The sequence below is a fragment of the Saccostrea echinata genome, unplaced genomic scaffold (assembly GCF_033153115.1).
Source record: "Saccostrea echinata isolate AGI-Se365-2 ecotype Australia unplaced genomic scaffold, CSIRO_AGI_Sech_v1 ptg000033l, whole genome shotgun sequence".
NCBI lineage: Eukaryota > Metazoa > Mollusca > Bivalvia > Ostreida > Ostreidae > Saccostrea > Saccostrea echinata.
In genome coordinates, this window is record NW_026889782.1 from 26,741,235 (window position 1) to 26,758,284 (window position 17,050).

General features: G+C 40.2%; 3 protein-coding genes across 3 annotated transcripts; all 3 read right to left on the reverse strand.

The window, feature by feature from the left end:
* Positions 1-4,199: 4,199 nt before the first annotated feature.
* Positions 4,200-5,447, reverse strand: LOC133198351 (uncharacterized protein F54H12.2-like). The gene has a single exon (XM_061334454.1). It carries the CDS (start codon positions 5,445-5,447, stop codon positions 4,200-4,202), a length of 1,248 nt encoding a protein of 415 aa, XP_061190438.1.
* A 682-nt stretch (positions 5,448-6,129) lies between these two features.
* Positions 6,130-10,061, reverse strand: LOC133198352 (uncharacterized). The gene is made up of 2 exons (XM_061334455.1): positions 9,801-10,061; positions 6,130-7,032 (listed from the first exon to the last, which is right to left on the reverse strand). Exons 1-2 carry the CDS (start codon positions 10,059-10,061, stop codon positions 6,130-6,132), a joined length of 1,164 nt encoding a protein of 387 aa, XP_061190439.1.
* A 1,116-nt stretch (positions 10,062-11,177) lies between these two features.
* Positions 11,178-12,748, reverse strand: LOC133198353 (uncharacterized). Its single transcript, XM_061334456.1, has 3 exons — positions 12,421-12,748; positions 11,824-12,085; positions 11,178-11,406 (listed from the first exon to the last, which is right to left on the reverse strand). The coding sequence occupies exons 1-3, from the start codon at positions 12,746-12,748 to the stop codon at positions 11,178-11,180; spliced, it is 819 nt and encodes a 272-aa protein (XP_061190440.1).
* Between the last annotated feature and the right edge of the window lie 4,302 nt (positions 12,749-17,050).

Sequence of the window (17,050 nt, forward strand, 5' to 3'; positions counted from 1 at the left end):
TTTTGTCTGTCATATTCCACGGTCTGGTATATTTTAGTAACTTCCAGACCGTGACTTATGTACCACTTGAGTAATGGAGTCGCGATTAATAATTGACGAGCCCGCATTCCCCCAATAAATTGACGACGCGGTTTATCGGACAGATGAAAACGTTTTACAGGATTTTGCATGTGATGACCTATCACGTCAAAGGGAATGTCGGTGGTACCAAAGAGGGGACTCATTTCTGAAAAATACTCATAAGGGGTCATAGTGGGGTGGCTGAAGTAAGCAGGCCAGGTATCCGGTACGCGAATATCGCACTCGACCATACCGAATAATTTTTCAGTCATCAGTAGTATAGAGGGGGACATTATAGCCCACTTTGAGGATCGGTACGATTGAGGATCGTGACGTAGCAAACAGGAAGGTAATTAGCGCCGAGAAGGGGGTAGTCGTAATCAATGATTAGGATTAATACTACGACATGTAACCTAGATTAAATCATTTGAAGAAGTCATTCCGGAAAACAAATGGTTTAGTCTGTGTTTTTATTAAAAGAGTAACACTGTGGTTAATTAAAAGAATTGGTGATCAAAAAAATTGATTTTGATAAAGATGAAAAAGTGTGTAAGATTTTTAAATGAAGTGATAATAATTAACATTCCTTACGAGGACCGTAAAGGAGAGTGGATGATGTTAGCTGTAAACAGATGTCGGTTTAAGACACGAATCGAGAGAGTATCCCCAATGATTAATTTAGTGCTCAAGAAACATTTAAAACTAATATCGAGTAACATAACTGGAAATCCATGTATTCAGACCGGAAAACGATTACACCCGTAAACAAAAATATTGTACAAGTCAGCATTAACACGCAATGTTTGCATTTCGGATGATGAACGACAACCCATCAATTCCGGTCTAGCAAGATGAATACATTATGAATCGGATATGACGACCATCCTGTTCCGTTTCCAGAACGTGCTTTAGTATTCCAACATTTGACCAGCAGTATTCACGGTGACAACATGTTTTCCTCTTGCTGTAAGTTATCGTTAGAAAATGGACGCTTCGTGGAGGTATACACGACGAAAGATAACGAATACAGAGTAGATCTACGCGAATGGGAATCGGATCGATATCCCAGCAGCAAGGGAATAAGTTTAAAACCAGACATTTTTAAAACATGGACAATGGCTTTAGACATGATTGATAACGCTTTGAACAAGAATGAAGAGTTACATTACCACATGGGATCCAACATTTTTTGTACAATTAAAAAGGACAATCCATGTGTGGACATTCGTCAGTACTGGCAACCAGTAGGCCAAGAACCACTCGCTCCAACGAAAAAGGGACTTTGTCTTCGCCCAATCGAGTACAAGTAGTATATGTGTAGTACTTGCGTATGGCGTATAGACTATAATCACAGGTAACAACCCCACAGGTACTCTGACGTAAAGAGTACAGGTCATCTACAGGTAAAGGTCAGCTAATACTCAGTGTATAACATATATATATATATAATCACAGGTAACACGAGCCCAGATATACTAATGAAATACACTACATGAAAATTGGTTAACATGTACCCTACAGCTATGAACAATACACATATAATTCATATATATTTATTACTGTAAAAAAATAACGTTAGTGGTAACAATACTGCTTGTAATAAACAAGTTAAATTAATGACAATCGATTTTAATCTCACATTTCTTTATTTAAAAAAAACACAAAATTTAAGTGAATTTATTAAATAGTCTTTGTTGGATCACTCTTTCATTCAAGTGGTCGGCCTAATCAAGGCAAATAACATCCCGGCCGGGTGATTCACTACTTGAACTAGAAAGTCCTGGGCTGGGAAGCGACGAACCGAAACTAGACTCGTCATCCTCACTGTCTGAATCTTCACTGCTAGAAAGTTTTGGTACGGATAACATAAAATCCACAGTGTCGTCTCCAGATGAAAGCTCACCAACTGAACCGTCTAAAATGGAATCCCCTATCGACTCCTCGGAATCTGAATTATCGGCTTCCTTTAATGTTGCTAATTCCTCCTTTTTCTCCAAGGGTACGACAATTGTGACGTCTTTGTTATACGTTACAGTGAAATTTCGTGTCATCTTTTCGTATGTTTTCCAATAGCCTCCGGCTAAGCCGCAACCTATTCGAAAAGGAAAGGCGCATCGTTGATAGGTCGTTAAACCCAATGCGTCCAAGCATTCCTTAAACCACCCCTCTCTGTTAGTCGCGGAATCAATGTGAAGGGGAATTCTTTCCACACCGCAGCCAAAGTCCCACTGCGCAAAGAGACACACGACATCCGGAATATCGACTGACGGAGCTTTCATCACTTGGAGGGTTCCGGGGACACTTCTATCCGACGGTACGGCTAGGTTCCTACCCCGGACGGCTCTTCGTGTAGTATACACATCGGCCCAAGGAAAGGTATCGCTGATGGTGCGGCTTAGACCGTGAGATTTTACGGTCAAGCAATTACATTGATGCACTATGGCATCGACCGACCTTATACTTATCAAATCTCCATAAATGAACTTGATGCTCATATTGCTGGTCTGAAGATACAAGTTAAAAGAAATCTCTGAGAATATACTCTCACACACACATATATTTATATTATTTTACCCGCATTTAATAAACTCCTAATCACATGTTAAATAGGTAGCCATGTTCATTGATACCCGCAAGGTCCTCGCACCTGCACAGTATGGTCGTTTTAGAAGTATGCCGCCCCTTGATATGCCGAGTATTAATTTCAACAAGTGATTCACTCATGCGCAAAGTAGCTTCCTGTCGGCACTTCAGAGAACATACCGCTGGATTGGATACATAATGAATTTCTAATTATGAAAGGTGATGTATGTACTCTTACATAGTCATACCCTGAAAAATAACAGAATGACCGCTTCTGCTTCCCTATATGATGAAATGACACATGTAACTCACATCAAAGGATACATTACATATACGGCAGTGAATAGGGGGTGGGGGTTTATCAACTATATAAAGAGAGGGGCTCTGTTAGTACTTCACAGTCAAACCATGGACTTTGATACAATTCCAAACACAGAGTACTGCCTCAAGATCTCGGCCATGAGATTCCTAACAGTTAGACCATTCATGGAAAACACGAGGGTCGACATCAGAGAATGGACGGCCCCCAATGCGCCTACAAAGAAAGGCGTCACCTTCCCCATCTATAGATGGAAGAATTTTGCTTAGGTAGGTTAATTTGAAGTCCAATTTACTCTGATATTCCATATATAAGTATGATGTATAAGTTAATTATTCCTTTTTTTTCTATAGCAACTGGACGATATCAAAAAAATGGCAGAAAAACTCTTCAAGGGAGAGGAAGTGAACGAGAAGTACCACCTCGGTGGTAACGTACATGTATCCATTAATAACCAATATCCGGCAGTGGACATCCTCCATTTTTGGGTTCCGCCAGAGGCCAAAGAACCAGTGGCTACCAGAAAGGGCCTAGCCCTTAAAAAAGCCGAATGGGAAGTGCTGTTAACGGCGTTCCCGATGGTTGAACAGGCGGTCTCAGAGTATGAGGAGATCCAACTCTGCCATTTGAACTACCAAAATCAAACGTCAATGCTAACATGTCCGGAGTGCAACCCAAACACTTTCCATGAATGGTCAAATTAATGTATTGTAAAACTGAATGGTCAAATTAAAACTGAAGATAAAATAAATAAATTGACAAGATGCTTTTGTTTTTATTTATTTCATTGCATTTAAAACAGTTGAATAATACTGATTTACTAAGGTATCATTGTATTCCACATCTCCAAAGAGTTTAAAAATAAAATGCAATTTGTAACCCATACATCGGAGTATCGAATAAAATACACAAAATTGACCACAGGTATCAGAAGAAAATGATTGAATTTGTTTAAAATTACAAACATAACTGCTGTTACATTTGTTCATAACAATCTGACAGGAATCAATGGGTATTCGTCCTAAAGAGTCAAAATATTCCGGAATGCCATCCTTGGGGAAATACACCGCTACCCAATGTATCCCCGGTCCATGACTGTGATCTGTATTCACTATGTACAGTTTATTTTCCAAATGGCATGCCAGAAATGTATCTGCTGACCACACGCCTCCAAATAACGAGCCGCAGTAATGACGTAAGACATGACACAAGTCCCTTGCATTCATTTTTTTTTTTGTTAAAAATAAACGTTTCTGGCCTGATCGATCTGCATCACATGAGGAAAAGTGGCATACAGAATGATGGTGACGGATTCGATTAAGGCGTGTGCAAACTTCATTTCAAGACGAGTATGCCCCTTCTTTAATGTCGTTAAATTGCCTCCATCCTGACAGTTAATGACGTAAAGACAATATCCTTTTGGATAATCTCCCCTAGATATGTTGATGGCCTTTTCCGTGTTAGCAAAGAGAGTTTCATAAGCCTCGATGTACGTATTGTTTTCAAAATCAGGTTGCAATGCTCGACTGGGTACGCTCCTTCCGTCAACAGAAAAATTGAGAAAACTACAGTAGAAGTGTTGAAAATTAAAGGGCGATCTGTTATAGGTTCCGTTGTAAGCGACGGAGCTAACACACCCTATGACAAGAGTGTTTGGTACTTCTCCCTGAAACAAATCATCGGCGTTGAACGCGAAATGACCTGGGGACAAAGAATAGGTTTTAATATTTGATCTACTGAAGGGGTACAATGCGGGTGTCTTCTTGATGGCCTCCCCGTGACCTAACAAAACGCCTGGATTGGGTTTTACAACGCAAATCTTTAAACAGGCATCTCTGAGATGTACTTTGAAACCGGGTAGGGTGCACAACAGTCTAAAGTTATCGGTGTGAGGCCACAGTTTAATCTGTAGCGGTACTCCGTTGAGCATCAATCGATCTTGTTGACATACATCTAGAAACAACGGACCTTCAAAGTCCACGACCTTGCCCTCCTTCGTGAAGTTGTATCTCATAAAAAGACCAGAGTTGCCACCAGTTTTAGGGTTGGGGTCGTCCATAAACCCGGCCGAGTCGGGGATGAAGCCCTCTGATGAAAGTTTGCTCTCTTGGGTCAGTCTATCCGTACCAAGAAGTGAATCCAGGTAAGCTTTGTAGGGGTAGTTAGTACCAAGTTGACTCACGGGTTGCTGTTGCAATTGAAGATCCACTTGTGAAAAGATGCTATTGAGGGGTGAATTCACCAAGCCGACAGGATCGTCTTGGTCTACGGGGTTACCATCGGGTTTCAGTAGTTGTAATCTGACGTGCAGGCGCGTCTTTTTTAAGTCTATGTAATTGATAGATGTAGCTGGGATATTAAATCCCAGAGGAGAGTCGTCTGTCAATTGGTTCACAGGTCTATATTCGACATAGTCTCTGCTTAACACCCCCGTGTCCTGGGGGTCTTTTTGAAAAAGAGTCAGGCTAGAGTCCAGTTGTTCCATCATGTGAGCAAAATCGGTAGGGTTTGTCAGCTCTTATAGGAAAGTGTATCGTCATAACGCCGCCTCTTTGCTTTCAGGGTCTCTTTAGCTATTTCCAGGGCCTGGGCGGTAGGTGACACAATTTTTAACGATTCACCCGCTCCTCTCTGCGGGCGGATGATGTGACGTCCCGGTTTAACCATGCCTTCACTCATGGCGATAAAATAATCTTTATATTTATCAACATCTGCGACGTACGGCACCCACCTCTTACTGGCATAGTCGTACACGTGAGTTGTCATTTTTTTGCTTCAAGTGAAGGGTGCAGGTCAGCGTACCATGAAAATGCAGGTCTTCCAAGTTAAGGTCTCTTATAAAAAATTTCAAGTGGCTGAGATAACTCCTCGTAATTTTCATGTAGTATGGGTCGCTGAATATCTACATGGGTTTAACATGATCTATCAGTCTCAGCACAGGGTAAGTCTTATTTCTAATCACAGACTCTTCGCAAAAATCTACCCCGAAATAAAAGACGGATATGTCGTCAGGTAAACCTCCTCGTATTGATATTTCTTTCAGAGCACACATCCAATCACCGTGTAGATTTAACGCCTGGGGCAAAGTTACTGTAAATTCTCCAGGTCGATCAGAGGTCACCAAAGCATCGTGGTTTGTTATGAACAGGAAATGTTCTCTCATAATCTCAGAGGTAATTCTTGACTTCCGAGGCTTTAATCAAGGAATCAAATTTTGGAGAGTAAAACAGCCACCTCACCAGCACCTGTCCTTTTTTTCGTTTGAGAATCTTCTCTATTCTGAATGACGTGTTCTTGTCTACGAGGACTCTTTGCAATTCCGAGTTGTAAAATGTACCCTCGATGGGCTCTTTATCCCAGTCTTCTAAAGTATAAACGGGTATGTTCTGTCGCCGCCTGCGCGATTTTATTCTGAATATTTTTCCAGTAAATTTCTGTTGATACTCGCGATCAAACTTGCGCTTCAGATGAGATATGCGTACCAAGTCTCCGGGTTTGAATCGATAGGCTCCCCTCTTATTGGTCTTTCCTTTTCTTATTAAATACTGCTGTAATCTTACTTCACTTTCGTTTTCTTTGGATACATCAGAGGGTGACGTGCCGAGAGAGCGGTGACGGGTATGGTTGTAACTGCTTATCAAATCGTCCAGGTGATCGATGTAATTTTTCTGGATCGAAGTCAGCCGAAAGATTTTCATTTTTACAGTCTTGATGACACGCTCGACGTAGGCACATTTAGTTTCATTCTGGGAAGTAAAGAAGTGAATGTTGTTTTCCTTACAAAAGGACTGAAATTGTTTATTTTTAAACTCTTTTCCTTTGTCGGTTCTCAGTGCCTTTGGTGTCCTTCCTTCACCAAGAATGGCTCGGAAGGCCTCCAGAACCTGAGAAGCCGTTTTCTGTTTTATTGCTCTGCAGCAAACGTATCTGGAAAACACATCGATAGTCACTAGAGCGTAGCGGTATCCTCTATTATCAGAAGCCAGGGCCGAAAGATCCATGAGATCCGCCTCCCACTGACTGTCGAAACCTTCAACCACCACCCTGTTTCTTGGAAAATTTCGCCTCACCTGACGTGTGAGCGTGTAAGTGTCTTGTTTTTGCAACCATTTCCGGATTTTATGTAAACTTATAGAATATTTACCCTCCGAAGTGACATAACTGTGTAGTTTAGTGGCTCCAGCAAAACTAGCCGGACTACCGGGTTTATAATATATACAGTCCCTGAAACGTTCTACTTTCCCATTTTTCTGTTCGCTCACCGTTCGTTCACCGTTCGTTCAGCGTGCGTTCACCGTGCGTTCACCGTTCGCTCTCCGTTCACAGTTTTGCGTTCACCGTTCACCGTGCGCTCGCGTTCACCGTTCACAAAGCGTTCAGCGTTCGCTCTTCGTTCCGTTCACTTTGCGTTCATCTTGCGTTCAGCGTTCACCTATCGTTCAGTTTTTATTGTCATTCGGAACTCCGAAGTGAAAGGACTTATCTTTTTGTAGTTAAGGAGTTACAGGTTTTTTTAATTTATTAACTAACATATCGTGTTTGAAGAATCATTATTTCACGAGGAAAAATATCTACGATATATATTTTTATTATTCTAGCTTAGCTGTTAGGTTATTTATTAAATTACTCTGGAAAATAAATGTTGTTACAAGCACATTCTGTACCTATGTAGAACGATGCTGAAATATTAAATTTAACTAAGGGCAATGTGCAAATACTTCAAGCACTGCAACATTTTGTTGTTTTGTTAAAGACGACAAATCGTTAATTGAGATATAATTATTCAAGTCAAATAATTACGCAGCAAAATTACGAAAATATTTATTTCTATTACGTTTTTTTTAATTACTACAGAAAATATAATAGAACTAGTTCTGAGAGTTATATATAGTACTGCGGATATCATGTTTATTTATTATCTTCAGAACGAATTAAAATGATAGTGTGGTTAAAGGAAATATTTATTTAAAATGTAATGCACTACAGAATTTCTCTACTGTAATATGTAAAGTCTATAGTTATAGAGAAAGAAAGTCTTTCTTCACCGTAACTTTATATGTTTGCCATTCGATATGATTAATACCCCCCCCCCTTTCCCCCTAAATCGGTGACTTAGTCAGTACCGTATTTCCAGAATATTTTAATTAACATTTAAAAAAAAAAGCTACGGTCTTTTTTAGAACAAAAATTTCAGTCTCAAAACAAACATGCATCTAAAAAAGTCACAAAACAATAGTAGATCAAAATGTACACGTGTCGGCGGTGGTATTTGAAATTGGCAGAGAGTATGTTTCACATTCAAGTGTTAATGCCCAATGTATTTTACTAATTTATTATTCAAATGTTGGAATCAAATCTAGAAATGATAAAAATAAATGTTATAACTTGTTGGAAATACTCGCACTTCGTCTTCGATGTGACGAAACTTTCACACCTGCACAGTGTCGAATGATTTTGATTGACAGGACAAGCACGTGGACTTCGTGATAACTTAAAGCAGGAAAATAAAAACGAGTATGACTGTCAAACAAATGGGTATGATTTGTTGATAAAAAAAAAAAGTTACTTTCACTGTCTGATATATTTAGAAAAAAAAATTCAGAGTTTTTGTTTGATATAGGTACAAACATTTGGTGGAGCCTGAAAGGAGGGGGGGGGGGGCTAAAACTGAATAGTACTCTCTCTCTCTCTCTCATTTGTCTGTTTAATAAAAACTATAACACCATATTACTTAAATATCATGTTCTGAAAATTGAATTTTTAACAAATAATATGAATATGTATCTTTGTATCATCTTGTCCGAGTATAATCACGGCCATCTAGAGATACATGTAGACGTCTGCTCAATAAATCATAATGAAAAATAGAAATGACACATAATATAGTATTGTATTAAAAATCTAAAATACGAGCGTATAAATGTAATTAATTTTTTTTCATTACTTTACACGAAATCGCCTTGACACGGAGATATATATATGAATATAAGTTACAACCGCTTTAATTCATCCTATAAATCATACGTTTTCTCTGAATTGTTATCAAATAAGAATAAACATTTTTATTTTCAAACTAAAAACAATATCTTTTATGCTTCAGCGTTCGGCAACAATTGCAATGTTTTAATGCGATAAAAATCGTGTGATTAAAAACTTAATGTGCATGCATCGTCTTTCTTAGGACAATTTTGGAGAATTTATTTTATTGACTTATTTATTCATTCATATTTATTATTATTATTTTTTTTTTCAGCACCTGACATTATAATACAATAAAATAGTTTCAATGCAAGGAAAAGATCAGAGGCATTCCGAATATATCGTTCATCTTGCGTTCGCCGTTCGTTCACCGTTCACTTTGCGTTCGCGTTTGCGCTCCGTTCGCGTTCTGCGTTCGCTCACCGTTCACACATCGTTCACCAAGTTGCGTTCAGCGTTCACACATCGTTCACTCACCGTTCGCTCTGCGTTCGTTCACCGTTCGTTCAGCGTTCGCTCACCGTTCAAGTGGGAAAGTAGAACGTTTCAGGGACTGTATTTTTAAGGTAAGTTTCCCAGGCCGGCATGGCTAGTTTATAAATTCTTTTTAAATATTCTCTTATAACAATTTACACAGTACCGGATACACGTATCGGCGAAGCTGACGTGTTTTTGTAACTCCTGAAATGATAATTTTCCCAGAATGAAAACACGTAAAACAGACGGGTCCTTCGTTAAGTATGGCGCCCGGAAACAGTTCTGGCTCGTAACGAGCGCCATCTATAGTCGACAAATCTAGTCGTTTGCCCAAGTCGTGAAACAAGGAGACGGTCAAGATTTTAAATTTACTCAGATGTACCTGGTAACCCATTTGTTGTATTTTTCGAGCGTAGCGACGGATCCGCCTTCTAGCTTCTTCCTTGGAACTCACACCGCCATTGCATACCAATTTCCCCTTTGCGTACACAAAGCAATGGCCACCTATTTTTCTGTGCCTCCAACTGACCACATTATGTTTTTTGGCATCGTAATGTACGTTAGTGGCTTGGAGTGTAAACAATCTCAAATCGAGAGTACAGCCTAGGTCGGCAGAACACACGATATTACTAATCTGAACCATGACTGAGAAACTTTTATTTCGATACAAGCATATATATATATATATATATATATATATATATATATATATATATATACAAAAAGTATTACATAAAATGAGGTAAGAGTTATGTGATACTGTCACTCGAACGCATCAACTCTGTCCACTGGTGCTCGTCCAGATAAATCCCCTTGATGGTTGCTTTTCCATTGACGAAATGGCGCAGGTCTACTCTCGTCCTCCCTGTATATGTACATACAGTTGCATAAACGCCATTTCCCAGATGCGTTTGCGAAATCTTGGTGCAGAGAGTCGCGTTTAGTGAGGGTAATGAAGGAGCACAGGAGAAAGGGATGATTCTCCTGTTTAACGCCGAGAAGTATAGTGATGGTAGTGCTATACAACATGAGTATTACGCCAATACCCTTAATCACATTAAAATGGACCTTCATGCGATTCTCTGTTAGGGCATCCATTATAATTTGATCCACTTCTTAGTGCCTGGAGGCTTGGGGACTGGTTTGGTCTCTTTGCGCTGTTGGTCCGTCCGGAAGACGTAGGGTCAAAGTGCCGGCTCGGTAGTGACCCGTGTACCATCCCTCGTCTTTCAAGGGTCGGACTATCTCGCTCTTGGGGTTGGTCAGTACCATGTCGGTGGCGGATTCAAACTCTTCCCTGGAGTACCAACGGTTCTGGTAATGAACCTGGCCGTCTCTCGCGGGTAGCTTGAGACCCGTGACCCGTCGCTCGACCTAGTCGCACTCGGACTTCCTCTCGTAAATGACAGGTGCGGAAGATGGTCATGCACATGCTGGCTACCATCGACGAAGCGAAGGGGTCCACGAGATCGTCGGTGGCTTGAGCGATCAGGGCTCGGAATTTCAGGCAGGCGTCTCGTAAGATGGTGACGTCACTGCGACAGTAGTCTTTCATTTCCGTCGCGAAATCAAACACTCGATCTCGCTGTTCCGCGTGCCATCGTAGGAAGTCGCTTCTGCCCGAGGCGGTCATGTGATCGATTTTATATAATTACGTCGTTCTATACATTAATGATTTTTTTTATATATAAAACTGTATATTGGATTATATATATAAAAGTCTTTCTTCTATTTTAGTCTAAAGTTATCATAACACATTTTAATAGCGAGATGCATACCTTTCATTTTGACTGCATTCGAAATCAAAAAATATTAACTTTTGCCAGCGGGTCTCGGCGGGTGGTAATGCTCTCATGTAGCATAAATGGCTTTCTTCTACTGTTTCGTTACATTGCTTACAGTGCCATTCTCCGCACACGTGAGGTTGTTTTTTCAGGTCTCGACCATGCCGATTTACGACCCGGTAACATGTGAGACACCTCCAGTACCTACAATGATCCATGACAAATATATAAATTTTATACTGAGTTAAGAGAAAAAATATATTAAAAAAAAAATTTAAGACCTAGTATGGCAACAATTACTTAACTCCGACTCAGGAAATATACTTAAAAAAAAACCCTGGGAAATTTGTGTTTGAATATTTTAAGAGAGAAAACTCTACAACATTAATAATACAAAAGACACCTGCTTAGTTCCTTTTTTCTGATCCCCCCCCCCCCCATACATATTTGTGTAAAACTATGTAATAGCCCCTGTGTGACACCTGTTAACCAATGTATATACATGTATAAAGTAACGTTATATGTATAAGCCATAAAGCTACTTCTAAAATGATCCTGTGAATTATATACTAGTAGATGAATTTTGTTTTAAATCATCATACATAAATAACCTGCACTTACCTTTGACACTGGCTCTGCTTTTTGCCTTCGTCCGTGTCTCGATGTGCTTCGTAGCAAGCCATCGAGCGACAGGTCATGTTACACTCCGGGCACGGAATAGACTGGTCCGTCTTGGGACATTCCCCGAGTCTCTTGCACACGAGACAGGGCTTGCCGCAAAAATGGCGGTTTTTGTCGGTGTAGGGTTTGAGGCACAGTTTACAGAAATAAGATGAAGAGAAAAATCCAGTAATGGTCACGACGGCATGGAAATGATCCTCCCCTACTAAGTAAAAAAACAGTTGAGGGAATTCCCTATCTTGGCCGCGATAACATATCCTGTTCCCTAGAGAAGCGTCCAACACTATAATTTTTCGCTCCAGATAAGTCTCAAAGCGTTGAATGTCCAAGATGGTGCATTTCCTATCCGAAGGTAGTCCCACTTGCCTCAACAATTCCTTTGCCAAATCTGTTTGCGCCTTGGACCCGGGCTTGATCATATTTTTAAATGGCTATTCGGCATTTTCCGGAATTCCATTATTAGGTCCAGATTGGTTTGTTTCCCTCGATTTTGTTTTATGGAATGCCACTCCTCTTTTGGACACTCGATCGACCTACCCCACGTCACAGCAATGGCGCGCGCCATGCACATGTTGTCGTCGTTCACTATTTGTATGATGGACTGTTTCCTCTTGAGGGAATTGTTCTCGCCCGTCAGTTGATTTATGTACACTTTACCCCCGCCTTTCGGCAGAGCAATGATACCAATGTCCATGTAAAAACTGGAATCTACCTTCAATTTTTGGTGGCTGTTTAAGACGTTCTGAATAGTGTCCATAATGGCGGGAGCCGTCAAGTTTTCCAACGGCCTCAGGGGGACCACGATGGGCTCCAAGTCAATAACATGATTCCTTTTTGTTGTATGATCTGTGTTATTGTTAAACATGTTTCCGATTTGTTATATAATCATATTACATCATCAGGATATGCTCATAAAAATTACAACTCGGAAAGGGCGTTTATCATTTTATGATTTAAACATGAGGCTGACTAACGTTGTTTATCAGGGAGAAATGAACTGTGTACTAAATCTCAACTTTTTGACTCAACAGTTAATTAATGTACGTTACGACCCACGGTCCTTTCCGGGTGTAATTTACCAAAATAGGAAAATCGGAGGAATTTGTTTAATATTTTCCAATGGGAAAATAAATTGTAATGGTCCTTGTGAAAGTTTCAGTCAAGGCCTAAAAAGACTGAGAAAGTATGCACGCGTCATACAGAAACTCGGATACGATGTACGTTTGCAAAACGTACGACTAGTCACTGCATCTGCTTGCCACAAATTATCTGGAAAAGTGAACGCAAGTTCCTTGTCTAAAAGTTTGAATTTTTCATACGACCCGGAGTTGTTTCCCGCTGTCATGTTACAACGAGAAGGTATTCATTTCACCTGTCATTTGCGAGGAACAGTTCTTATCACCGGTATCAAGAGATTGAAAGATTTAGACAACGTAGTATTTCCAACAAGAAATCGAGATTTGTTTATAAGAACAATTTCTTTTAATTTTTGATAGAGACATGTCGTACGAGAAATATTTAGAGTCCGTTTATTACAACTCAAAGCATCCAGGCTCATTTGGGGGGTTGGAAAAATTATATCGTGCCGTGCGAAAAGAGGGAAAATATGTTCTGAGTCGAACAAAGTCAAGAACTGGTTACAAAAACAGGAAACGTTTACTCTACATAGACAGATTAATAGAAAATTCAAACGTGTGCGAGTAGTCGTTCCAGAGATTGGTTATCAGTGGGATGCTGACACGGCCGTACTGAACTCGTATCGCAAAGAAAACGATGGATTTGGTTACTTTCTTTTTGTCATTGATGTATTTTCGAAATATGCCTGGACAGTCGCTTTAAAATCCACCAAAGGTAGCGAGATGTCACGCGCTTTAGCCTCTTTGTTGTCAAATACTAACAAGCCTAAGAAAATACGAACCGACAAAGGTTCCGAATTCATGAATAGAGATGTTCAGAAGCTTCTAAAAGAAAATGGTGTGACTCTTTTCTGTTCTCAAAACGAAAAGAAAGCAAACGTTGCCGAAAGAGGTATTAAAGCTATAAAATCAAAATTGAGTCGATACATGACTCAAAATCAGACTCACCGATGGATCGATGTCTTAGCTAATGTCACAAAGAGTTACAACGCCACCTATCACCAAACCATCAAAATGGCACCCAACCAAGTGAAAAAGAACGACGAAGCATCTATATGGATGAGCATGTACGATCTCCCAGAACTAAAGTAAAAAAATCAGAATTAAATATATCTGGACCTCTGCGTTTTCATTTTAAAGTCGGCGATAAAGTTCGCATTTCTCATCTGAGACAGCCATTTGATCGAGAATACGATGAGAGGTGGACAGGTGAATATTTCGTCGTTAAATCGCGCATGGTCAAACAGAGAATACCCCTTTATCAATTACAGGACATAGATGGCGAAGACATAAAAGGGACATTTTACGAAGGAGAATTACAAAAAGTACTCGTCGACAGAGACGCCATGTATAGAATCGAGAAGGTGTTGCGATATAAAGGAAATCAGGCTTTAGTCAAATGGTGGGGATGGCCTAAAAAAATTAACAGCTACATACCCAGATCGTCATTGAAGCATTATAAGAAGAGTTAATTATGTAGTATATAAAATATAATAATTAATAAAACCTAATCATAGCATTGAATTTACTTTTAAAAAATAAAAAAATGGAGCAATCTAATATAATGCAGTATGTCGATTTTCTGAGAGTTCTCAGACAAGCTAACCGCAGTCGACAGCGCACTATGATTCCTAGAGCAAGCGATCGACAAATATTAGCTCTTTGCGATGTCGTGGCTCACTTGCTGGAAGGACATGTTCCGATCTTACCTCGCGATCGCTCTCATTTCCGGCGTTGGCGGCTTGTTATGAGACAATTGATCAGTCCGAGGATTTCAATTGCAAGAAAAAAAAGACACACTACTCTCTCACTGCGAACTGATTCCAAGACTTTTGAGGGATAATTACTTGGCGAGGATACTCATTCGTATTTTGAGAGACAGAGAATCTTAAGTTATAGGAGAGAAGAGCCACGATTCGCTTTAAACATGACTGTGTATTTATTTTTGGACGGGAAAGACTCAAATTTTCATCCCTCTAATACTCCCGATGAATTTATCGTTACTCTACCTAAGCAATACATATTGACCGGTTCTTGGGAGTGCGCACTTTTAGAGGTGAACATTCGTCTGTCCAAAGAAAATTTGGTATCTCGAGTGTACGTATGCTGCGATATAGTTGAAGACAGTTATGTTCGAAATAATATGATACCGGTTCTGCGAGCTTGCGATGTAGCAAAGGACATTAAAGAGTCTTATAACCCTCCCTTCTACTTTGATATATCTAAACAAGACTTTCGTAACATCAGAGTTTTTATAAGAAACGAACACTTAAGACCTATTCCAACAAGTATTGAATCGTTTGCGTGTGTCTTGTGTTTGCGAAAAAAGAAACCATGGGCTCAGTAGAGGTGTACGACTACGATAAAATGCAATGGGTTCCTCACGTTCCCGATTTTAATAAATGGATGAAGCATTTTGAAGACATTTCCGCTGGCAGGGTTCGTCCGGATTATAAAGGGAGGTACATTGTGGGGAGCGGCTCGCAACACCGAAATGAAACTCCTTCCAGGGACCATCACCCTTCCGTGAAATTAGTGACCCCAGTAGCTCAGGCAATAGAAATGGCTAAATCGGAACTGGAACGTGAAAACGACAACTCCTCACCGAAAAAGCGAAAATTTATAAGAAAGCGAGAAATGTATCGTCCACCGGGAAGACCTGCAAACTCTAAACCTAGAACCAAGAAGCCAAAGCTGACCACGCAATTCGACGATTAATCATGAACGAAAACCATCTGAACCAGCTCTCCATCTTTGAACCTCCGCCGACGGACACGACCATACTTACAAGAGAATGGGTAGAGTTTAGACCTATCAATCAAATTTCTGAGTATTCTGCTTTGGAATTCAACATTCCTCCTCTCTCCACCGGACACATGGACCTTCAGAACAGTCGCTTAAAAGTTAAGCTAAGAATACTAAGCCCGCTGAACACCCCCCATCACCGAAGAAAATGCCGTTGGTTTGACTAACTTACCTCTACACAGCATCTTTTCTCAAGTGGACACTAGTCTACAGCAGACTCCAGTGTCACAGCTGGGAACGAATTATCCCTACAAGGCCTACATCGATACCTTACTATCTACATCCTCCGAAAACTACGAAGTGCGTCAGTCTCAGCTCTACTTTAAAGACACCTCTGATCCCGACGATACGGACCCGATCAAAGGGATAAACATCGGTTTATTTCAAAGATATCAGTTTACCAAAGGTGGAAAAATTTTGGACTTGGAAGGTCCCTTACACGTAGATATTTTTCAACAAGATCGTTTGGTTTTGAACGGGGTCGCACTTTCCCTAAAACTATGGCCTAGTAAGGATTCATTTAGATTAAAGTCAGCTGAGGGTAAAGATTACAAAATACAAATTATCGATGCCAGTTTTAAACTCTGCATTCAGCGACCTAATCCCGCCCTTACCATGGCGCATGTGAAAATGTTGGAGAAGTCCCCTGCCGTGTATCCCTACTTATTTTCTAATTTAAAAATTGCTTCCATCGCTAAGGGAGAATTCAGTTTGACCATAGACGACGTATTTCAAGGAGAAGTTCCGTCTACGCTCATTCTGGGAATGGTGTCCAGTAGCGCCTTTAACGGAGACTATAAGAGATCTCCTTATAACTTTCAACATTTTAATTGTAACTTTGTAGCTTTCTACGTTGACGGGCAATCACTTCCCTCTAAACCTATACAACCGAATTACGACTCAGGCGCATACTTGGAAGCTTACCAAACCCTTCTTCAAGGTAGAGAGCACGTTAGTGTAGAGCGAGGGGAATATCCCATTGGAAATGCATTATATGTCTTGAATATTAATCCCTACATCGACTTTAATACGAAGCGGAAAGGTCATTGTCGCTTAGAATTAAAATTCGCTCTACCCCTTCCCGAGAGTGTGACTTTAATATTATACTGAAAATTCCCACAGGTTCTCCACATTGATCAGTCTAGGAGCATTATATTCAAATGAACAATTACGAATTGAAACATTATTTATCATCATACGACGTTCAAGTCGTATGCAGCGACGAC

Bases quoted from the DNA above. Each gene is read 5' to 3' on its own strand.
- LOC133198351 (XM_061334454.1), bottom strand. From the start codon at position 5,447: ATGGAACAACTGGACTCTAGCCTGACTCTTTTTCAAAAAGACCCCCAG.
- LOC133198352 (XM_061334455.1), bottom strand. From the start codon at position 10,061: ATGGTTCAGATTAGTAATATCGTGTGTTCTGCCGACCTAGGCTGTACT. The intron at 7,033-9,800 runs GTACATCTGAGT...CTCACACGTCAG, and splicing joins TACAACAAATGGGTTACCAG to GTGAGGCGAAATTTTCCAAG.
- LOC133198353 (XM_061334456.1), bottom strand. From the start codon at position 12,748: ATGTTTAACAATAACACAGATCATACAACAAAAAGGAATCATGTTATT. The intron at 12,086-12,420 runs GTAGGTCGATCG...TTTACTTAGTAG, and splicing joins CGCCATTGCTGTGACGTGGG to GGGAGGATCATTTCCATGCC. The intron at 11,407-11,823 runs GTAAGTGCAGGT...GGATCATTGTAG, and splicing joins AAGCAGAGCCAGTGTCAAAG to GTACTGGAGGTGTCTCACAT.